The sequence below is a fragment of the Sinohyriopsis cumingii genome, chromosome 9 (genome assembly GCF_028554795.1).
Source record: "Sinohyriopsis cumingii isolate HCF-2022 chromosome 9, ASM2855479v2, whole genome shotgun sequence".
Taxonomy (NCBI): domain Eukaryota; kingdom Metazoa; phylum Mollusca; class Bivalvia; order Unionida; family Unionidae; genus Sinohyriopsis; species Sinohyriopsis cumingii.
The window spans coordinates 14,245,760-14,270,397 of record NC_142969.1 but is presented as its reverse complement, the minus strand read 5'-3'; the positions used below and the strand labels follow the sequence as shown (position 1 = coordinate 14,270,397).

Genomic DNA, 24,638 nt, shown 5'->3' with positions numbered 1-24,638 from the left:
TATATTCATTTTTATCATACACACATTGCAGGGGGTAAATTGTGTTTCCTTTTCTTTTAAGCATCCATTTGCTCCAATTAGTGTCATATTCATTTCATCATTCCTATCAGTTTATTCTCGTGAATTTGCAGGGGACAGGGACCCGACTTCCAAATTCTAACTTTGTAACATTTACCTTTCCAAATGTTCAGATTAATACAAACAATAAAAACAAGTTCGTCTCAATCCTAAACTTACAACGAATATGTGAAAAATATCAACCAGACTACTTTACAACCAAGTATGTTCGATGTCTATGGGTCGAAAGTCTTCAAAGAAAATCAATATCTACATGTGTCCACATAACCGTCGCCAAGATATACTTTCCCCTTTTCAAATAAATTCGATTGGCCAAACTTTGTCAGCAAATATATATCTACATATTATATCTTATTATATCTGTCCTGATTGGTTACCCCTAGACATCAATGTCCTGCCCTGATCCCATGTTAATAATCTCTGTTGTCAATGTCTATTTTCAAATCGTTCATTTGTGTGGTAGAGGAGCTTATCCAGACAGAATTACCGCCATAGTGGGATGTAGCCTGCAACTCTTTTCTAATAATACACATGGGATTACAATATTCTCAAACGAAAGCTTACAATGGTGCTGACATTGTCAAAGAATCTAGTTCTCTGTGTACAAATGTGGTTGCTGGTCGATTGCAATGAAGAATAAGAAAAACAGACCAAAAAGAAAATGTACCTGTTGTAGCTGTTATAGTGGCAGTCCCTTGAGTCGACGAAGTGGTGCCGCTACTACTAGTTGTTGTTTCGCTTGGTATGGAAGTAGTACTAGATGCAGTGGATGTGGCCGACGTGCTTGTAGTCTGTGGTGTACTTGTACTTGGAGACGATGTGGTTGTTTGACTAGTAGATGTCGTTAAAAGAGACGATGTGGTTGGAACCGAAGTTGTAGAGGTTTCCAATGTAGTTGAGACCGTTGGCGTTGTTGTCTCTGTAGTTGTACGTTCAGACGGCGTTGTTGTCGCACCAGTAGTGGTAGTGCCAATTGTACTCGTTGTTGCCGCCGAAGTGGTAGTCACCTGTGTGGAAGTGCCTGTAGACTGAGTCGACGTGCTTGTTGGACTGCTACTTGTCGCTATAGAGGAAGTAGTTGTCGGCAACGAAGTTGTAGATGTCTCGCTTGTACTAGTTGCTGTTGGTGACGTTGTTGATGTGGAACTAGTCTGGGAAGTAGCCGTTGTTGGAGCACTTGTAGAAGCTTTGAAAGAGACATGTTTTTTTGCTATGAATGCTTGCCCAACCACCATATTTGATTCTTTTCTGACATTTAATGAGGCAAATTAACTTCCGAGTTTAGTACCTCAATCTGCCGATTTTTGCTTCTTCCTATAAATGAAGTCTTTGTATATGAACACTACACTTCTAAGGTGGAAAGTCTTCTTGCTCTCAATCTCCAATACACATTTTAATTCTGTTCTATTTACTCAATTTCTATGAGTAAGGCATATCATTTTCTCAGTCATGCAGTGAAAGCTTTTTTTCGTCTGCCCATTTCTTTCTGGCTATTTGACACAGACATGAAATTAAACCAAATCTAACAGCTCAGATCTAGATATCCCTAATTTACATTCATTTTGTCATACATAATACATTTCAGCAGGTAAATTATCTTTCCTTTCATTTTCAGCACCCATGCATTCTAAGTTTTGTCATTTTCTTATTATCATTCCTATCAGTCTTTACTCGCGCACTACCCATTGGAATAAATCTTGCATTGTCAAAGCTAACTTATTCTCAGATTTACTTTTCCAAAGGTCTATATTAATATAAAGAATTGATTCTTCTTAGTCTCAGTGTTACGTTACAAACCATACGTTACAAATTTGGGTTCTAGTCTCGGATTCTGCCAATGTGGGTATGTGAGAAAGCTTGCCAGTAGCTTCTCGTATGTAGGTGGTTCTTTCCGGTGTTTTCCCGGGTTCTTCCTCATATTAATACTGGCCGCCATGTATAGCCTATCGGGTACTGAAAATGGCGATAAACGACACAACAACAACAACAATACGTAACAAATTCGACTCAAAATATACTACAAGGAAATAGATCACATTTCATTTGCGACTAAAGTCTTCAAAGAAAATGAAAATGTATGAATGTCCACATCGGAAACTAACTGCAGCATTACAAATCTAAGATCGATTCAGTTAAGTAACATTGTCCGAATATCTATACTTTAAGCCGTATTTGGTGATACCCTGTGTGATATCTCCACAATTACTGTCCTTTGATTCAATTCTGCTAATCTTTGCTTTTGCAATTTCATTTATTTTCCTAACGCTAGTTTTTATTATAGAGGGAAGACGGGACGTAGGCAAACAACATTACTGCAATATGGGAAGTCGCGTGCAACTCTACTCTAAAAAAAATACACCCAGGAATAAAATATGTCCAACGAAAAAGATAATATGGTGCTAACATGTCCACTAAATCTTGTGATATGTGAACAAAGGTGGGGCGGTCGGTTGCAATGAAGAATATCAAAGTAGATCAAGAAGAAAATGTACCTGTTGTAGGTGTGGTAGTGACAGTCCCTTGAGTCGACGAAGTGGTGCCGCTACTACTAGTTGTTGTTTCGCTTGGTATGGAAGTAGTACTAGATGCAGTGGATGTGGCCAACGTGCTTGTAGTCTGTGGTGTACTTGTACTTGGAGAAGAGGTGGTTGTTTGACTAGTAGATGTCGTTAAAGGAGACGATATGGTTGGAACCGAAGTTGTCGTTAAAGGAGACGATATGGTTGGAACCGAAGTTGTTGAGGTTTCCAATGTAGTGGAGATCGTTGGCGTTGTTGTCTCTGTAGTTGTACTTTCAGACGGCGTTGTTGTCGCACCAGTAGTGGTAGTACCAATTGTACTCGTTGTTGCCGCCGACGTTGTAGTCGCTTGTGTGGAAGTGCCTGTAGACTGAGTCGACGTGCTTGTTGGACTGCTACTTGTCGTTATAGAGGAAGTAGTTGTCGGCAACGAAGTTGTAGATGTCTCGCTTGTACTAGTTGCTGTTGGTGACGTTGTTGATGTGGAACTAGTCTGGGAAGTAGTTGTTGTTGGAGCACTTGTAGAAGCTGTGAAAGAGACGATCGATTTGCAATGACTGCTCCCCAAACACTATATCCGTGTCTTAATCACTATCAATTAGGCATATTTACTTCACATTTTAATATCTCAACCTTACGATTGCATTACTATGTATGAAGGATATATATTTCCATGCACACTGAACACATTCACTGTTAAGGTGGAATGTGCAGCTTCTTTCAAATGTCAATACACATTTTAACTCTTTTCTATTTTCTCAATTTTTACCAGTAATCTCAATCACACAGTTAAATGTTATATTCCTCTTCCCGTTATGTAACATGCCTATTGGTTTTCGATCGATGAGGTTTATTCATTCTTTTCCAGATAGGCATCAAAGTAAAGCAAATATGACAGATCAGGTCTTGATATTTCTAATTTATATTCATTTTTATCATACACACATTGCAGGGGGTAAATTATGTTTCCTTTTCTTTTAAGCATCCATTTGCTCCAATTAGTGTCATATTCATTTCATCATTCCTATCAGTTTATTCTCGTGAATTTGCAGGGGACAGGGACCCGACTTCCAAATTCTAACTTTGTAACATTTACCTTTCCAAATGTTCAGATTAATACAAACAATAAAAACAAGTTCGTCTCAATCCTAAACTTACAACGAATATGTCAAAAATATCAACCAGACTACTTTACAACCAAATATGTTCGATGTCTATGGGTCGAAGGTCTTCAAAGAAAATCAATATCTACATGTGTCCACATAACCGTCGCCAAGATATACTTTCCCCTTTTCAGATAAATTCGATTGGCCAAACTTTGTCAGCAAATATATATCTACATATTATATCTTATTATATCTGTCCTGATTGGTTACCCCTAGACATCAATGTCCTGCCCTGATCCCATGTTAATAATCTCTGTTGTCAATGTCTATTTTCAAATCGTTCATTTGTGTGCTAGAGGGGCTTATGCAGACAGAATTACCGCCATTGTGGGAAGTAGCCTGCAACTCTTTTCTAATAATACACATGGGATTACAATATTCTCAAACGAAAGCTTACAATGGTGCTGACATAGTCAAAGAATCTAGATCTCTGTGTACAAATGTGGTTGCTGGTCGATTGCAATGAAGAATAAGAAAAACAGACCAAAAAGAAAATGTACCTGTTGTAGCTGTGGTAGTGGCAGTCCCTTGAGTCGACGAAGTGGTGCCGCTACTACTAGTTGTTGTTTCGCTTGGTATGGAAGTAGTACTAGATGCAGTGGATGTGGCCGACGTGCTTGTAGTCTGTGGTGTACTTGTACTTGGAGACGATGTGGTTGTTTGACTAGTAGATGTCGTTAAAAGAGACGATGTGGTTGGAACCGAAGTTGTAGAGGTTTCCAATGTAGTTGAGACCGTTGGCGTTGTTGTCTCTGTAGTTGTACGTTCAGACGGCGTTGTTGTCGCACCAGTAGTGGTAGTGCCAATTGTACTCGTTGTTGCCGCCGAAGTGGTAGTCACCTGTGTGGAAGTGCCTGTAGACTGAGTCGACGTGCTTGTTGGACTGCTACTTGTCGCTATAGAGGAAGTAGTTGTCGGCAACGAACTTGTAGATGTCTCGCTTGTACTAGTTGATGTTGGTGACGTTGTTGATGTGGAACTAGTCTGGGAAGTAGCCGTTGTTGGAGCACTTGTAGAAGCTGTGAAAGAGACGATCGATTTGCAATGAATGCTTGCCCAACCACCATATTTGATTCTTTTCTGACATTTAATGAGGCAAATTAACTTCCGATTTTAGTACCTCAATCTGCCGATTTTTACTTCTTCCTATAAATGAAGTCTTTGTATATGAACACTACGCTTCTAAGGTGGAAAGTCTTGGTGCTCTCAATCTCCAATACACATTTTAATTCTATTCTATTTACTCAATTTCTATGAGTAAGGCATATCATTTTCTCAGTCATGCAGTGAAAGCTTATTTTCGTCTGCCCATTTCTTTCTGGCTATTTGACACAGACATGAAATTAAACCAAATCTAACAGCTCAGATCTAGATATCCCTAATTTACATTCATTTTGTCATACATAATACATTTCAGCAGGTAAATTATCTTTCCTTTCATTTTCAGCACCCATGCATTCTAAGTTTTGTCATTTTCTTATTATCATTCCTATCAGTCTTTGCTCGCGCACTACCCATTGGAATAAATCTTGCATTGTCAAAGCTAACTTATTCTCAGACTTACTTTTCCAAAGGTCTATATTAATATAAAGAATTGATTCTTCTTAGTCTCAGTGTTACGTTACAAACCATACGTTACAAATTTGGGTTCTAGTCTCGGATTCTGCCAATGTGGGTATGTGAGAAAGCTTGCCAGTAGCTTCTCGTATGTAGGTGGTTCTTTCCGGTGTTTACCCGGGTTCTTCCTCATATTAATACTGGCCCCCATGTATAGCCTATCGGGTACTGAAAATGGCGATAAACGACACAACAACAACAACAATACGTAACAAATTCGACTCAAAATATACTACAAGGAAATAGATCACATTTCATTTGCGACTAAAGTCTTCAAAGAAAATGAAAATGTATGAATGTCCACATCGGAAACTAACTGCAGCATTTCAAATCTAAGATCGATTCAGTTAAGTAACATTGTCCGAATATCTATACTTTAAGCCGTATTTGGTGATACCCTGTGTGATATCTCGACAATTACTGTCCTTTGATTCAATTCTGCTAATCTTTGCTTTTGCAATTTCATTTATTTTCCTATCGCTAGTTTTTATTATAGAGGGAAGACGGGACGTAGGCAAACAACATTACTGCAATATGGGAAGTCGCGTGCAACTCTACTCTAAACAAAATACACCCAGGAATAAAATATGTCCAACGAAAAAGATTATATGGTGCTAACATGTCCACTAAATCTTGTGATATGTGAACAAAGGTGGGGCGGTCGGTTGCAATGAAGAATATCAAAGCAGATGAAGAAGAAAATGTACCAGTTGTAGGTGTGGTAGTGACAGTCCCTTGAGTCGACGAAGTGGTGCCGCTACTACTAGTTGTTGTTTCGCTTGGTATAGAAGTAGTACTAGATGCAGTGGATGTGGCCGACGTGCTTGTAGTCTGTGGTGTACTTGTACTTGGAGAAGAGGTGGTTGTTTGACTAGTAGATGTCGTTAAAGGAGACGATGTGGTTGGAACCGAAGTTGTTGAGGTTTCCAATGTAGTGGAGATCGTTGGCGTTGTTGTCTCTGTAGTTGTACTTTCAGACGGCGTTGTTGTCGCACCAGTAGTGGTAGTACCAATTGTACTCGTTGTTGCCGCCGACGTTGTAGTCGCTTGTGTGGAAGTGCCTGTAGACTGAGTCGACGTGCTTGTTGGACTGCTACTTGTCGTTATAGAGGAAGTAGTTGTCGGCAACGAAGTTGTAGATGTCTCGCTTGTACTAGTTGCTGTTGGTGACGTTGTTGATGTGGAACTAGTCTGGGAAGTAGTCGTTGTTGGAGCACTTATAGAAGCTGTGAAAGAGACGATCGATTTGCAATGACTGCTCCCCAACCACTATATCCGTGTCTTAATCACCATCAATTAGGCATATTTACTTCACATTTTAATATCTCAACCTGGCGATTGTATTACTATGTATGAAGGATATATATTTCCATGCACACTGAACACATTCACTGTTAAGGTGGAATGTGCAGCTTCTTTCAAATGTCAATACACATTTTAACTCTTTTCTATTTTCTCAATTTTTATCAGTAATCTCAATCACACAGTTAAATGTTATATTCCTCTTCCCGTTATGTAACATGCCTATTGGTTTTCGATCGATGAGGTTTATTCATTCTTTTCCAGATAGGCATCAAAGTAAACCAAATATGACAGATCAGGTCTTGATATTTCTAATTTATATTCATTTTTATCATACACACATTGCAGGGGGTAAATTATGTTTCCTTTTCTTTTAAGCATCCATTTGCTCCAATTAGTGTCATATTCATTTCATCATTCCTATCAGTTTATTCTCGTGAATTTGCAGGGGACAGGGACCCGACTTCCAAATTCTAACTTTGTAACATTTACCTTTCCAAATGTTCAGATTAATACAAACAATAAAAACAAGTTCGTCTCAATCCTAAACTTACAACGAATATGTGAAAAATATCAACCAGACTACTTTACAACCAAATATGTTCGATGTCTATGGGTCGAAAGTCTTCAAAGAAAATCAATATCTACATGTGTCCACATAACCGTCGCCAAGATATACTTTCCCCTTTTCAAATAAATTCGATTGGCCAAACTTTGTCAGCAAATATATATCTACATATTATATCTTATTATATCTGTCCTAATTGGTTACCCCTAGACCTCAATGTCCTGCTTTGATCCCATGTTAATAATCTCTGTTGTCAATGTCTATTTTCAAATCGTTTATTTGTGTGGTAGAGGGGCTTATCCAGACAGAATTACCGCCATTGTGGGAAGTAGCCTGCAACTCTTTTCTAATAATACACATGGGATTACAATATTCTCAAACGAAAGCTTACAATGGTGCTGACATTGTCAAAGAATCTAGTTCTCTGTGTACAAATGTGGTTGCTGGTCGATTGCAATGAAGAATAAGAAAAACAGACCAAAAAGAAAATGTACCTGTTGTAGCTGTGGTAGTGGCAGTCCCTTGAGTCGACGAAGTGGTGCCGCTACTACTAGTTGTTGTTTCGCTTGGTATGGAAGTAGTACTAGATGCAGTGGATGTGGCCGACGTGCTTGTAGTCTGTGGTGTACTTGTACTTGGAGACGATGTGGTTGTTTGACTAGTAGATGTCGTTAAAAGAGACGATGTGGTTGGAACCGAAGTTGTAGAGGTTTCCAATGTAGTTGAGACCGTTGGCGTTGTTGTCTCTGTAGTTGTACGTTCAGACGGCGTTGTTGTCGCACCAGTAGTGGTAGTGCCAATTGTACTCGTTGTTGCCGCCGAAGTGGTAGTCACCTGTGTGGAAGTGCCTGTAGACTGAGTCGACGTGCTTGTTGGACTGCTACTTGTCGCTATAGAGGAAGTAGTTGTCGGCAACGAAGTTGTAGATGTCTCGCTTGTACTAGTTGCTGTTGGTGATGTTGTTGATGTGGAACTAGTCTGGGAAGTAGCCGTTGTTGGAGCACTTGTAGAAGCTTTGAAAGAGACATGTTTTTTTGCAATGAATGCTTGCCCAACCACCATATTTGATTCTTTTCTGACATTTAATGAGGCAAATTAACTTCCGAGTTTAGTACCTCAATCTGCCGATTTTTACTTCTTCCTATAAATGAAGTCTTTGTATATGAACACTACACTTCTAAGGTGGAAAGTCTTCTTGCTCTCAATCTCCAATACACATTTTAATTCTGTTCTATTTACTCAATTTCTATGAGTAAGGCATATCATTTTCTCAGTCATGCAGTGAAAGCTTATTTTCGTCTGCCCATTTCTTTCTGGCTATTTGACACAGACATGAAATTAAACCAAATCTAACAGCTCAGATCTAGATATCCCTAATTTACATTCATTTTGTCATACATAATACATTTCAGCAGGTAAATTATCTTTCCTTTCATTTTCAGCACCCATGCATTCTAAGTTTTGTCATTTTCTTATTATCATTCCTATCAGTCTTTGCTCGCGCACTACCCATTGGAATAAATCTTGCATTGTCAAAGCTAACTTATTTTCAGATTTACTTTTCCAAAGGTCTATATTAATATAAAGAATTGATTCTTCTTAGTCTCAGTGTTACGTTACAAACCATACGTTACAAATTTGGGTTCTAGTCTCGGATTCTGCCAATGTGGGTATGTGAGAAAGCTTGCCAGTAGCTTCTCGTATGTAGGTGGTTCTTTCCGGTGTTTTCCCGGGTTCTTCCTCATATTAATACTGGCCGCCATGTATAGCCTATCGGGTACTGAAAATGGCGATAAACGACACAACAACAACAACAATACGTAACAAATTCGACTCAAAATATACTACAAGGAAATAGATCACATTTCATTTGCGACTAAAGTCTTCAAAGAAAATGAAAATGTATGAATGTCCACATCGGAAACTAACTGCAGCATTTCAAATCTTAGATCGATTGAGTTAAGTAACATTGTCCGAATATCTATACTTTAAGCCGTATTTGGTGATACCCTGTGTGATATCTCGAAAATTACTGTCATTTGATTCAATTCTGCTAATCTTTGCTTTTGCAATTTCATTTATTTTCCTAACGCTAGTTTTTATTATAGAGGGAAGACGGGACGTAGGCAAACAACATTACTGCAATATGGGAAGTCGCGTGCAACTCTACTCTAAAAAAAATACACCCAGGAATAAAATATGTCCAACGAAAAAGATTATATGGTGCTAACATGTCCACTAAATCTTGTGATATGTGAACAAAGGTGGGGCGGTCGGTTGCAATGAAGAATATCAAAGTAGATCAAGAGGAAAATGTACCTGTTGTAGGTGTGGTAGTGACAGTCCCTTGAGTCGACGAAGTGGTGCCGCTACTACTAGTTGTTGTTTCGCTTGGTATGGAAGTAGTACTAGATGCAGTGGATGTGGCCGACGTGCTTGTAGTCTGTGGTGTACTTGTACTTGCAGACGATGTGGTTGTTTGACTAGTAGATGTCGTTAAAAGAGACGATGTGGTTGGAACCGAAGTTGTAGAGGTTTCCAATGTAGTTGAGACCGTTGGCGTTGTTGTCTCTGTAGTTGTACGTTCAGACGGCGTTGTTGTCGCACCAGTAGTGGTAGTGCCAATTGTACTCGTTGTTGCCGCCGAAGTGGTAGTCACCTGTGTGGAAGTGCCTGTAGACTGAGTCGACGTGCTTGTTGGACTGCTACTTGTCGTTATAGAGGAAGTAGTTGTCGGCAACGAACTTGTAGATGTCTCGCTTGTACTAGTTGCTGTTGGTGACGTTGTTGATGTGGAACTAGTCTGGGAAGTAGTTGTTGTTGGAGCACTTGTAGAAGCTGTGAAAGAGACGATCGATTTGCAATGAATGCTTGCCCAACCACCATATTTGATTCTTTTCTGACATTTAGTGAGGCAAATTAACTTCCGATTTTAGTACCTGAATCTGCCGATTTTTACTTTTTCCTATAAATGAAGTCTTTGTATATGAACACTACACTTCTAAGGTGGAAAGTCTTGGTGCTCTCAATCTCCAATACACATTTTCATTCTATTCTATTTACTCAATTTCTTTGAGTAAGGCATATCATTTTCTCAGTCATGCAGTGAAAGCTTATTTTCGTCTGCCCATTTCTTTCTGGCTATTTGACACAGACATGAAATTAAACCAAATCTAACAGCTCACATCTAGATATCCCTAATTTATTTTCATTTTGTCATACATAATACATTTCAGGAGGTAAATTATCTTTCCTTTCATTTTCAGCACCCATGCATTCTAAGTTTTGTCATTTTCTTATTATCATTCCTATCAGTCTTTGCTCGCGCACTACCCATTGGAATAAATATTGCATTGTCAAAGCTAACGTATTCTCAGATTTACTTTTCCAAAGGTCTTTATTAATATAAAGAATTGATTCTTCTTAGTCTCAGTGTTACGTTACAAACCATACGTTACAAATTTGGGTTCTAGTCTCGGATTCTGCCAATGTGGGTATGTGAGAAAGCTTACCAGTAGCTTCTCGTATCTAGGTGGTTCTTTCCGGTGTTTACCCGGGTTCTTCCTCCATATTAATACTGACCGCCATGTATAGCCTATCGGGTACTGAAAATGGCGATAAACGACACAACAACAACAACAATACGTAACAAATTCGACTCAAAATATACTACAAGGAAATAGGTCACATTACTTTTGTGACCAAAGTCTTCAAAGAAAATGAAAATGTATGAATGTCCACATCGGAAACTAATTGCAGCATTTCAAATCAAAGGTCGATACAGTTAAGTAACATTGTCCGAATATCTATCCTTTAAGCCGTATTTGGTGATACCCTGTGTGATATCTCGACAATTACTGTCCTTTGATTCAATTCTCCTAATCTTTGCCTTTGCAATTTCATTTATTTTCCTAACGCTAGTTTTTATTATAGAGGGAAGACGGGACGAAGGCAAACAACATTACTGCAATATGGGAAGTCGCGTGCAACTCTACTCTAAACAAAATACACCCAGGAATAAAATATGTCCAACGAGGAAGATTATATGGTGCTAACATGTCCACTAAATCTTGTGATATGTGAACAAAGGTGGGGCGGTGGGTTGCAATGAAGAATATCAAAGCAGATGAAGAAGAAAATGTACCTGTTGTAGGTGTGGTAGTGACAGTCCCTTGAGTCGACGAAGTGGTGCCGCTACTACTAGTTGCTGTTTCGCTTGGTATGGAAGTAGTACTAGATGCAGTGGATGTGGCCGACGTGCTTGTAGTCTGTGGTGTACTTGTACTTGGAGAAGAGGTGGTTGTTTGACTAGTAGATGTCGTTAAAGGAGACGATGTGGTTGGAAGCGAAGTTGTTGAGGTTTCCAATGTAGTGGAGATCGTTGGCGTTGTTGTCTCTGTAGTTGTACTTTCAGACGGCGTTGTTGTCGCACCAGTAGTGGTAGTACCAATTGTACTCGTTGTTGCCGCCGACGTTGTAGTCGCTTGTGTGGAAGTGCCTGTAGACTGAGTCGACGTGCTTGTTGGGCTGCTACTTGTCGTTATAGAGGAAGTAGTTGTCGGCAACGAAGTTGTAGATGTCTCGCTTGTACTAGTTGCTGTTGGTGACGTTGTTGATGTGGAACTAGTCTGGGAAGTAGTCGTTGTTGGAGCACTTGTAGAAGCTGTGAAAGAGACGATCGATTTGCAATGACTGCTCCCCAACCACTATATCCGTGTCTTAATCACTATCAATTAGGCATATTTACTTCACATTTTAATATCTCAACCTGGCGATTGTATTGCTATGTATGAAGGATATATATTTCCATGCACACTGAACACATTCACTGTTAAGGTGGAATGTGCAGCTTCTTTCAAATGTCAATACACATTTTAACTCTTTTCTATTTTCTCAATTTTTACCAGTAATCTCAATCACACAGTTGAATGTTATATTCCTCTGCCCATTATGTAAGATGCCTATTGGTTTTCGATCGATGAGGTTTATTCATTCTTTTCCAGATAGGCATCAAAGTAAAACAAATATGACAGATCAGGTCTTGATATTTCTAATTTATATCCATTTTTATCATACACACATTGCAGGAGGTAAATTATGTTTCCTTTTCTTTTAAGCATCCATTTGCTCCAATTAGTGTCATATTCATTTCATCATTCCTATCAGTTTATTCTCGTGCATTTGCAGGGGACAGGGACCCGACTTCCAAATTCTAACTTTGTAACATTTACCTTTCCAAATGTTCAGATTAATACAAACAATAAAAACAAGTTCGTCTCAATCCTAAACTTACAACGAATATGTCAAAAATATCAACCAGACTACTTTACAACCAAATATGTTCGATGTCTATGGGTCGAAAGTCTTCAAAGAAAATCAATATCTACATGTGTCCATATAACCGTCACCAAGATATACTTTCCCCTTTTCAGATAAATTCGATTGGCCAAACTTTGTCAGCAAATATATATCTACATATTATATCTTATTATATCTGTCCTGATTGGTTACCCCTAGACATCAATGTCCTGCTTTGATCCCATGTTAATAATCTCTGTTGTCAATGTCTATTTTCAAATCGTTCATTTGTGTGCTAGAGGGGCTTATCCAGACAGAATTACCGCCTTTGTGGGAAGTAGCCTGCAACTCTTTTCTAATAATACACATGGGATTACAATATTCTCAAACGAAAGCTTACAATGGTGCTGACATTGTCAAAGAATCTAGTTCTCTGTATACAAATGTGGTTGCTGCTCGATTGCAATGAAGAATAAGAAAAACAGACCCAAAAAAAATAGTACCTGTTGTAGCTGTGGTAGTGGCAGTCCCTTGAGTCGACGAAGTGGTGCCGCTACTACTAGTTGTTGTTTCGCTTGGTATGGAAGTAGTACTAGATGCAGTGGATGTGGCCGACGTGCTTGTAGTCTGTGGTGTACTTGTACTTGCAGACGATGTGGTTGTTTGACTAGTAGATGTCGTTAAAAGAGACGATGTGGTTGGAACCGAAGTAGTAGAGGTTTCCAATGTAGTTGAGACCGTTGGCGTTGTTGTCTCTGTAGTTGTACGTTCAGACGGCGTTGTTGTCGCACCAGTAGTGGTAGTGCCAATTGTACTCGTTGTTGCCGCCGAAGTGGTAGTCACCTGTGTGGAAGTGCCTGTAGACTGAGTCGACGTGCTTGTTGGACTGCTACTTGTCGCTATAGAGGAAGTAGTTGTCGGCAACGAACTTGTAGATGTCTCGCTTGTACTAGTTGATGTTGGTGACGTTGTTGATGTGGAACTAGTCTGGGAAGTAGCCGTTGTTGGAGCACTTGTAGAAGCTGTGAAAGAGACGATCGATTTGCAATGAATGCTTGCCCAACCACCATATTTGATTCTTTTCTGACATTTAATGAGGCAAATTAACTTCCGATTTTAGTACCTCAATCTGCCGATTTTTACTTTTTCCAATAAATGAAGTCTTTGTATATGAACACTACACTTCTAAGGTGGAAAGTCTTGGTGCTCTCAATCTCCAATACACATTTTCATTCTATTCTATTTACTCAATTTCTATGAGTAAGGCATATCATTTTCTCAGTCATGCAGTGAAACCTTATTTTCGTCTGCCCATTTCTTTCTGACTATTTGACACAGACATGAAATTAAACCAAATCTAACAGCTCAGATCTAGATATCCCTAATTTATTTTCATTTTGTCATACATAATACATTTCAGGAGGTTAATTATCTTTCCTTTCATTTTCAGCACCCATGCATTCTAAGTTTTGTTATTTTCTTATTATCATTCCTATCAGTCTTTGCTCGCGCACTACCCATTGGAATAAATATTGCATTGTCAAAGCTAACGTATTCTCAGATTTACTTTTCCAAAGGTCTATATTAATATAAAGAATTGATTCTTCTTAGTCTCAGTGTTACGTTACAAACCATACGTTACAAATCTGGGTTCGAGTCTCGGATTCTGCCAATGTGGGTATGTGAGAAAGCTTACCAGTAGCTTCTCGTATGTAGGTGGTTCTTTCCGGTGTTTACCCGGGTTCTTCCTCCATATTAATACTGACCGCCATGTATAGCCTATCGGGTACTGAAAATGGCGATAAACGACACAACAACAACAACAATACGTAACAAATTCGACTCAAAATATACTACAAGGAAATAGATCACATTACTTTTGTGACTAAAGTCTTCAAAGAAAATGAAAATGTATGAATGTCCACATCGGAAACTAATTGCAGCATTTCAAATCTAAGATCGATACAGTTAAGTAACATTGTCCGAATATCTATCCTTTAAGCCGTATTTGGTGATACCCTGTGTGATATCTCGACAATTACTGTCCTTTGATTCAATTCTGCTAATCTTTGCTTTTGCAATTTCATTTATTTTCCTATCGCTAGTTTTTATTATAGAGGGAAGACGGGACGTAGGCAAACAACATTACTGCAATATGGGAAGTCGCGTGCAACTCTATTCTAAAAAAAATACACCCAGGAATAAAATATGTCCAACGAAAAAGATTATATGGTGCTAACATGTCCACTAAATCTTCTGATATGTGAACAAAGGTGGGGCGGTCGGTTGCAATGAAGAATATCAAAGCAGATGAAGAAGAAAATGTACCTGTTGTAGGTGTGGTAGTGACAGTCCCTTGAGTCGACGAAGTGGTGCCGCTACTACTAGTTGTTGTTTCGCTTGGTATAGAATTAGTTCTAGATGCAGTGGATGTGGCCGACGTGCTTGTAGTCTGTGGTGTACTTGTACTTGGAGAAGAGGTGATAGTTTGACTAGTAGATGTCGTTAAAGGAGACGATGTTTTTGGAACCGACGTTGTTGAGGTTTCCAATGTAGTGGAGATCGTTTGCGTTGTTGTCTCTGTAGTTGTACTTTCAGACAGCTTTGTTGTCGCACCAGTAGTGGTAGTACCAATTGTACTCGTTGTTGCCTCCGAAGTGGTAGTCACCTGTGTGGAAGTGCCTGTAGACTGAGTCGACGTGCTTGTTGGACTGCTACTTGTCTCTATAGAAGAAGTAGTTGTCGGCAACGAAGTTGTAGATGTCTCGCTTGTACTAGTTGCTGTTGGTGACGTTGTTGATGTGGAACTAGTCTGGGAAATAGTCGTTGTTGGAGCACTTGTAGAAGCTGTGAAAGAGACGATCGATTTGCAATGACTGCTCCCCAACCACTATATCCGTGTCTTAATCACTATCAATTAGGCATATTTACTTCACATTTTAATATCTCAACCTGGCGATTGTATTACTATGTATGAAGGATATATATTTCCATGCACACTGAACACATTCACTGTTAAGGTGGAATGTGCAGCTTCTTTCAAATGTCAATACACATTTTAAGTCTTTTCTATTTTCTCAGTTTTTACCAGTAATCTCAATCACACAGTTAAATGTTATATTCCTCTGCCCATTATGTAAGATGCCTATTGGTTTTCGATCGATGAGGTTTATTCATTCTTTTCCAGATAGGCATCAAAGTAAACCAAATATGACAGATCAGGTCTTGATATTTCTAATTTATATTCATTTTTATCATACACACATTGCAGGGGGTAAATTATGTTTCCTTTTCTTTTAAGCATCCATTTGCTCCAATTAGTGTCATATTCATTTCATCATTCCTATCAGTTTATTCTCGTGCATTTGCAGGGGACAGGGACCCGACTTCCAAATTCTAACTTTGTAACATTTACCTTTCCAAATGTTCAGATTAATACAAACAATAAAAACAAGTTCGTCTCAATCCTAAACTTACAACGAATATGTCAAAAATATCAACCAGACTACTTTACAACCAAATATGTTCGATGTCTATGGGTCGAAAGTCTTCAAAGAAAATCAATATCTACATGTGTCCACATAACCGTCACCAAGATATATTTTCCCCTTTTCAGATAAATTCGATTGGCCAAACTTTGTCAGCAAATATATATCTACATATTATATCTTATTATATCTGTCCTGATTGGTTACCCCTAGACATCAATGTCCTGCTTTGATCCCATGTTAATAATCTCTGTTGTCAATGTCTATTTTCAAATCGTTTATTTGTGTGGTAGAGGGGCTTATCCAGACAGAATTACCGCCATTGTGGGAAGTAGCCTGCAACTCTTTTCTAATAATACACATGGGATTACAATATTCTCAAACGAAAGCTTACAATGGTGCTGACATTGTCCAAGAATCTTGTTCTCCGTACATAAATTTGATTAAATGTGCACACAAATGTCACATATTTCTTGAAACGAAATTAATCGGATGACTTTTGTGACGAAAGAGTTGAAAGAAAATGAAGATATGTGTGTGTCCACACCGGTCACTGTGATTTGCGTTCCCCTTTTCAGGTCTAGTATTTGTAACCCCTTGTGTGTTATCTTGACATCAGTGTTCTTTAATGGCATGTTAATAATTTCTGTTTGTAATTTCTGTTTTCAAATCTTTCGTTTGAGTGGTAGATGGTCTTAGTGGGGCATTACCTGCAATAAGCTCCATGAACACAAGATTCTCAAACGAACATCTTGGAGTGGTACTAACATATTCACACAATCGTGTTATATGTGACATATGTGGGCCGGTTGATTACAATGAATACAAAACCATATCAGGAAGACAATGTAGATGTTGTAGTTGTGTTATGACCGTCCCTTGAGTTGATGAGGTGGTACCGCTACTACTAGTTGTTGTTTCGCTTGTTATGGAAGTAGTACTAGATTCAGTGAATGTGGCCGACGTGTTTGTACTCTGTCTTGTACATATACATGTAGACGAGGTTTGACCAGTGGATGTCGTTAAAGAAGACGATATATTGGGTGTCGACGTTTTTGAAATTTCGATTTTTGTTCAGATCGTTGGCTTTCTTTTCTCTGAAGTTGTTTTTCAGATATTGTTGCTGTCGGACCAGTAGTGGTAGTACAAATTGTACTCGTTGTTGCCGCCGAAGTGCTAGTCTCCTGTGTGGAAGTACCTGTAGACTAAGTCGACTTGCTTCTTGGACTGCTACTTGTCGCCATGTAGGAATTTGTTGTCGCAAGGTCTAGCTTGTACTAGTTGTTGTTGGTGACGTACTTGATGTGGAACTAGTCTTGGAATTAGCTGTTGTTGTTGTTATTGGAAACCCTAAGAAAGAGATGATGTATTTGCCATGGCTGCTTCCCAAACCACCAAATCTGAGTGTTTAATGACCTTCAGTTAGGTTATTACCCTGAGATTTTAGTATCTGAGATTTCATTAGTGTCTATACCTGACTATTTCTATAACACAACACCTATTCACTTCTTATCTGAAAAGTGATCGTGCTCTCATCCTTCAATATACATTTTTATTCTTTTCATTTTTTTTTCAAGTTATATGAGTCGATATTTTTAAGTGATTTTCATGTCGTCACTTTGGCGTGTTGGAGGGTTGGTGGCTTTGCATATTTATGTGGAGAGACATTTTGTAGTGTCGCGTGTTATGTGTAGGTGTATCGAAATGAAAATGGATAGACAGGTGTTTGCCCAGAATATATATATATATATATATATATATATATATATATATATATATATATATATATATATATATATATATATATATATATGTGTGTGTATATATATATATATATATATATATATATATATATATATATATATATATATATATATATATGTGTGTGTATATATATATATATATATATATATATATATATATATATATATATATATATATATATATATATATATATATATATATATATAACGTAGTAAATGTGGAGCCTTATGGCTTGAAGAAACTTACTGAGAATTAATTTAATTTATGTGATATATGTACAACTCATCTTATGAGCATTTACGTTAATATGCAGAAATAAGGACGTCAGTCACAAGCCGAAATTATGCTGACTCATGTTGTCCTTCTGTGACTATATGATAGAGACCAACACATGTCTTATCACAGGGAGAGCGAAAACTTGAATATACATGCCTCGAAGATAGCATGCAACACAGAGAATATCACTTATCTCATCACAAGATCAGCAGACTTCAGTATTTTGGAGAAACATATCCGACTGGATGACAAAGAAGCTGGACAGAAGACCCGTTGTATAATATTATTATTTCACTTAATCGTTGGTATGTTGATTTAAGAACTGGCTATTTGCTAAGAAAATAGACAACAATACTCCTTATTATGTCGAAGTTCGAGTTAACGATCTTCTGAAACAACGGTTCACTTTCTTGCATAGCACACTGCTTTCAATAATTGCACAAAGGAAGAAGCAGACGAATAAAAAGATAAAAAGATAATGATGATTAAGATAAAGAAAAGGAAGAAGTGAAAATTAGTAATATGCTTTAATGATCCGCTATACAAAGAATATTCAAAATATTCGAAATTTGTCATCAAAGATAAGACGTACTCAAAAGAATCTGTCGAATTCTATATATGTTTTGCTTTCAAAAACTAAGTCGCATTTAATAAACACCACCTAATATTTTCAAACTTTGTCTTATAGACATTTCAGTTAAGGTGCAGTGAGGAGAAACATGCCTGATCATTGACGAGGAATATATTTCAGAATATAATTGTAAAATCACAAAAATACTATATTATCTATCGATGCTGCATTACAAAGTGTGGAAAATTAGTTTACATTTTTGCAAAACATTAATAATGACAACATTAAATTTAGATAAATATAAACTATTTTTCTATCGAATACCAAAGCTTTACTCGACGGTAGGCTTCCTCGAATGAAAGCCGTCCTCGAATATAAGCCGAATAAACAAAAAATTGAATAATACAGGCCAAATGTCATTTTCCAGATTTCAGAGTTTTATTTCATATGTTATCATCTCTTAAATATAAATAAATAAGTAGAATGTCTTCTTATATATATATATATATATATATATATATATATATATATATATATATATATATATATATATATATATATATATCACCGTTTCCGAACGGATTCTAATTAAAATTCACTCATGCCCCGAACCACGAGAGGTTAACTATCGAAAGCTACCAATTGATTACGAACCTAACACATGCGTTAATTTTAATGGCTGCGTGTCACTCTGACCAAGACAAAATATATCTTCAAAGTTGTGCATCGTTACACCCGTCCAATTGCTACTAATCTGCGTCGGTATCAATTCAGGGTACACGGTTATCTCTAAAAATTTGTTAAAAGCTTTATTTATAACATTCAAAGAGATTGATGAATTTCAGCACTAACCAGAGCATCAAAAAGACACGGAAGTCGTTAAATAATATATAGACCACTCCGGTGGCCTAGTGGTTAGAGCGTCCGCCCCGGATGCGAGAGGTCGTGGTTCGAACCCCTTCCGAGTCATACCAAAAACTTCTACAATTGGTACTAACAGCTGCCTCGCTAGGCGCTCAGCATTAAGAGGTTAGTGTTAGGACTGGTCGTCCTGGTGTCAGGATAATTTAACTGGGTGCTAGACATCACTTTAAACTGTCATACTGCCGACATCGTATCGATATGACTGGAAAATTGTTATAGCTACGTTAAAAAATCTAAATCACACACACACCACGATAGATAGATAGATAGATAGATAGATAGATAGATAGATAGATAGATAGATAGATAGATAGATAGATAGATAGTCACCAATTAGGGCAGAAAGGATAGACACAAGCGAGTTGAGAATTGGAGCGCTGATATTTGTGACCTCTGCGGGCATATATATATTGTGAACAAAATAGATTTAGTCAAGGTTGCGACATTTCTTTTGTACCTTTACACGTAAGAAGAACTTGTTTAAATTCTTCATATAAATATATAGAACTTTGGAAAATTACCTGCTAAGATGTTAGCTTCGCCAATCCTTTCGTGTTTGTATACATGGGGCACGAAAATAAACGGATAAGAATGATGATAGGAATATAATGTTTTGAATAAGAAGAATGCTGTAAGAAATTTGAATTGCTATAGTCTGTATTGTCCATTGTATGTGTTCATTTAATGCTAAAACAGTATTGTCTACAAACGCATACAGTGGTGCAAGAAGGTTTTAAATCCTGCGTTAGAATTTACGTAGCTGCACTGTAGAAATTAAAATAAAAGCTTAAGTACGAAATGTACACCAGGAACGCCTTTTTCCACCTCCAATCCCTATGAAAATAAAATATTTGATATCCTGTGTTTTACGAAACAGAATACTACCTGGTCCTCTGAAGGCAAGCATTAAGTTTGTATTTGTAAAACTTATCATATCTTACTTTGGGCCGTTGTTGTTGGCGCCGATGTTGTACTGCCGGTTGCATCAGACGTTGTATCAATTGTTGTTGTTATAATACTGCTTGTTGAAACACTTGTGGTTGCAGTACTTGACGGGGCTGTAAAAAGGAATTGAATTGTTCATCCTCAGACAAATTGGAGAACAGTACAAGATTCATTTCTGTTTTCATCATTAATGAATATACGATCTATATAGAATGAGGTACAAAAATGCATATGTCAGTAAAACCGGTAATAAATAAATATATATGATATAGACTGATTAGACATAACCTGACGTAAGTAATTAAATACATACATGCATATGTGCATGTATCCTTGTATCCGTCAATACATACATACATCCATACATCCATGCATGCATACGTACGTACGTATGTACATAAATACATACATTCATACATACATACATACATACATACATCAAAAACATTGTTTGACACCTTTGGCAATTGTTCTCCTGTCATGAGTCACGTGTGAACTCACTTGAGAGGCAGCATTATTTCTCTTACACAGAAGACAAAAGGTGAACGTAATACGAAAACCTAATTGATAGAATCTCATTACTGTATTGCAATATATATATATATATATATATATATATATATATATATATATATATATATATATATATATATATATATATATACGATTAATACCATTAATACATTAATACTATATCATTAACACTATACCATCAATACATTAATACTATACTCGATTATGTTTCATGAACATGACATTTTATCTGCAACCCATTAACAGAACACCAGTTTTAAGTGGTTCAAATTAATCATTAAATATTTACATTTGTTTTCTTCAATGCTAATTATCTGTAACAATTACATCAGCTTTGTTAGACTTAATTTAAAACATGAAACTATTACGACTTCATGTTAGACTTAATTTAAAACATGAAACTATTACGACTTCATCGTTTGCAAGTTTTCGTCCGTAATGAAGCTTTGTATGTTTCAATAATATATGACGTATTCGAAACACTTTTTATAACCAACATATCCATCTGACTGATGGAAACTAAACTAAACTAATGACCTGTGGGAAATGTTTCTAGGAATACAGTCGAACTGTTTATTGCTTTACAAGAAAGTTTCACACGTGCACTGACACAGCAGTAGATTTCTGCGTCAAATAAATATTGCCTTCTACTAGTATGGTATTGTCTAGTTTCTAGCAGCTCGAAAAGACTTCTCTAAATAATCTGCAACGTTCAGGTACCGTAAACAGTTCGACTCTCTCTCTCTCTCTCTCTCTCTCTCTCTCTCTCTCTTATATGTATACCCTTTGCAATTTATATTTAGTTGCATTATAGTAAAATATTGTATGCATAGGATGATAGTAGATTAATGACTAAAATTGCCATCGATTTAGATAAGCATGTACACTGAGTTTCTTAATAACCCATCTAGCCTAACATCAATGATTAAGTGTGCCCATCGCTCGCGGAGGAAAGCCGTGGAAATAAAATATCGCGGATTTCTAAATATCCGGTTGTATCTTCAAAGAAAGCGATAGAAATAAACTCTTGTTGATTTCTAAAATAAATGGTATCTTCAAAAGTGAAAAATAAATAAAACGTTTAACTAATAATGTAATCGAAAACGGTTTTGTCTTTCTACTCTGCGGTCACTTTGTTTTTTGCACAAAACTTCCTTGATAGGGATGATCTGCTAAAGGACGAGTCTCTCACCTACAAAAGACAAGCAAATCAGAAAACAAACTTACCAGATAGATCTAGATATATGCAGAAATAAGGATACGTAAACACTACGACATATATTGATATAAAATTGAGATTGATATAGATAAGAAAATGTAGATAAATTTTAAAATATGCATCAAAAACAGAGAGAAAATGTTTATCATGTTAACGTGTGTGTGTGTGTGTGTGTGTGTGTGTGTGTGTGTGTGTGTGTGTTGAAGGTGATAAAACATTAATTGGTGATCACAATATTATGCTATATATAAATACAATCAGCAGCAACAAACATACTTGTCCAATGTTGCAATGATTATACACTTTCTTGCACGATAGAAATCCCATCTAACTAGAATCCATAAGATCGGTATGGATCATGTTTTTTATAAATCTGTTTATTATTTATTTGTTTGGGGGGGGTCTTTTTTATTTTTGTTCCAATTGTACTGGTTTTTTGTGTTGGTGGTGATGATGGTTCTTTGGACGTTGTTTATTTGAGGGGTAGAAGTGGTTTGAGTACTAATCCACTCCTGCCGTTTATAATATGTTCATACATTATGTAAGCCAAAGAAAATTTTCATGGGGGGGGGTAAGAAATCTCTAAACTTGAATTTCTTCTTGCATTTACAAACTGGATGAAAATTTTAAATTCGAATTTCTGGACTTTGTAATTCAGTTAGAATTATGCAAACGTACATATATAAATACATTTATTATTGTGACAATAACATCAAATACTTCGCTTTTACTTCTCTCTGCTAACAATATTATCAATTTCGAATATGTATTGTCGTGGGCTTTGTATCTTATATAATACTATAAACACTGAGTATTTAGAATTTGATTTGTTAATCTCTATTTGCACACAGTGCGAGAAACAAAAATTTTTGTTTACTACGATGTGAATGTGCATGCATCATTAATTATAGTATATACATTAATTATAGTGTATACATAAAGCTGAGATATAAATAAATATTGGGAGAACGAAGTAAAACACATATCCCCATCAGCTGTTTGTTATGAACATGTTTTGATTTACTTATTTCCTTGTGATATTGACATTGGAATTCTTTCCATGTGTCACAGACATGACTTAACATTTTCATACAGAGATGCATAGATACCTGTTGTTTCTGCCGTGGATGATTGCGAAGGAGTAGTTGCTGTTGTCGTGATTGTAGAGGAAGTGGTGGCCGATGCCGGTACAGTACTTGCACTGGAAGAAAGGTATGTCGTACTTGAGGAAATCGTTGCGACATCTGTAGTACTGGAAGAAGGATCTGTCGTTGATGAGCTCGTTATAATGGTTGTTGTGGTATTGGTAGTAGGTGAACTGGTGCTTGAACTGCTTGTTGTATCAGCAGTCGTTGATGTACCGGTATTGATAGTTGTTGGACTGGTGCTTGAACTGCTTGTTGTATCAGCATTCGTTGTTGTACCGGTATTGATAGTTGTTGGACTGGTGCTTGAACTGCTTGTTGTATCAGCATTCGTTGTTGTACCGGTATTGATAGTTGTTGGACTGGTGCTTGAACTGCTTGTTGTATCAGCATTCGTTGTCGTACCGGTATTGATAGTTGTTGGACTGGTGCTTGAACTGCTTGTTGTATCAGCATTCGTTGTTGTACCGGTATTGATAGTTGTTGGACTGGTGCTTGAACTGCTTGTTGTATCAGCATTCGTTGTTGTACCGGTATTGATAGTTGTTGGACTGGTGCTTGAACTGCTTGTTGTATCAGCATTCGTTGTTGTACCGGTATTGATAGTTGTTGGACTGGTGCTTGAACTGCTTGTTGTATCAGCATTCGTTGTTGTACCGGTATTGATAGTTGTTGGACTGGTGCTTGAACTGCTTGTTGTATCAGCATTCGTTGTTGTACCGGTACTGGTAGTTGTTGGACTGGTGCTTGAACTGCTTGTTGCATCAGCAGTCGTTGTTGTACCGGTACTGGTAGTTGTTGGACTGGTGCTTGAACTGCTTGTTGCATCAGCAGTCGTTGTTATACTGGTACTGGTAGTTGTTGGACTGGTGCTTGAACTGCTTGTTGTATCAGCATTCGTTGTTATACTGGTACTGGTAGTTGTTGGACTGGTGCTTGAACTGCTTGTTGCATCAGCATTCGTTGTTATACTGGTACTGGTAGTTGTTGGACTGGTGCTTGAACTGCTTGTTGCATCAGCAGTCGTTGTTGTACCGGTACTGGTAGTTGTTGGACTGGTGCTTGAACTGCTTGTTGCATCAGCAGTCGTTGTTATACTGGTACTGATAGTTGTTGGACTGGTGCTTGAACTGCTTGTTGTATCAGCAGTCGTTGTTATACTGGTACTGGTAGTTGTTGGACTGGTGCTTGAACTGCTTGTTGACGTGCTCAGTGTGGCAGCTG

At 37.5% G+C, this 24,638-nt stretch overlaps 1 protein-coding gene across 1 annotated transcript in view; it reads right to left on the bottom strand.

The window, feature by feature from the left end:
- Positions 1–4,156: 4,156 nt before the first annotated feature.
- Positions 4,157–24,638, bottom strand: part of LOC149791303 (uncharacterized) — a 117,491-nt gene continuing 97,009 nt past the window's right edge. Inside the window, exons 3-6 of the mRNA XM_089971327.1 lie at positions 23,379–24,638; positions 20,513–20,629; positions 14,934–15,395; positions 4,157–4,212 (exon numbers count right to left, since the gene is read on the bottom strand). The exon at positions 23,379–24,638 is cut by the window's right edge and continues 36 nt beyond it. Coding sequence (XP_089827453.1) covers positions 4,157–4,212; positions 14,934–15,395; positions 20,513–20,629; positions 23,379–24,638 — 1,895 coding nt within the window. The remainder of the gene's footprint in view (positions 4,213–14,933; positions 15,396–20,512; positions 20,630–23,378) is intronic.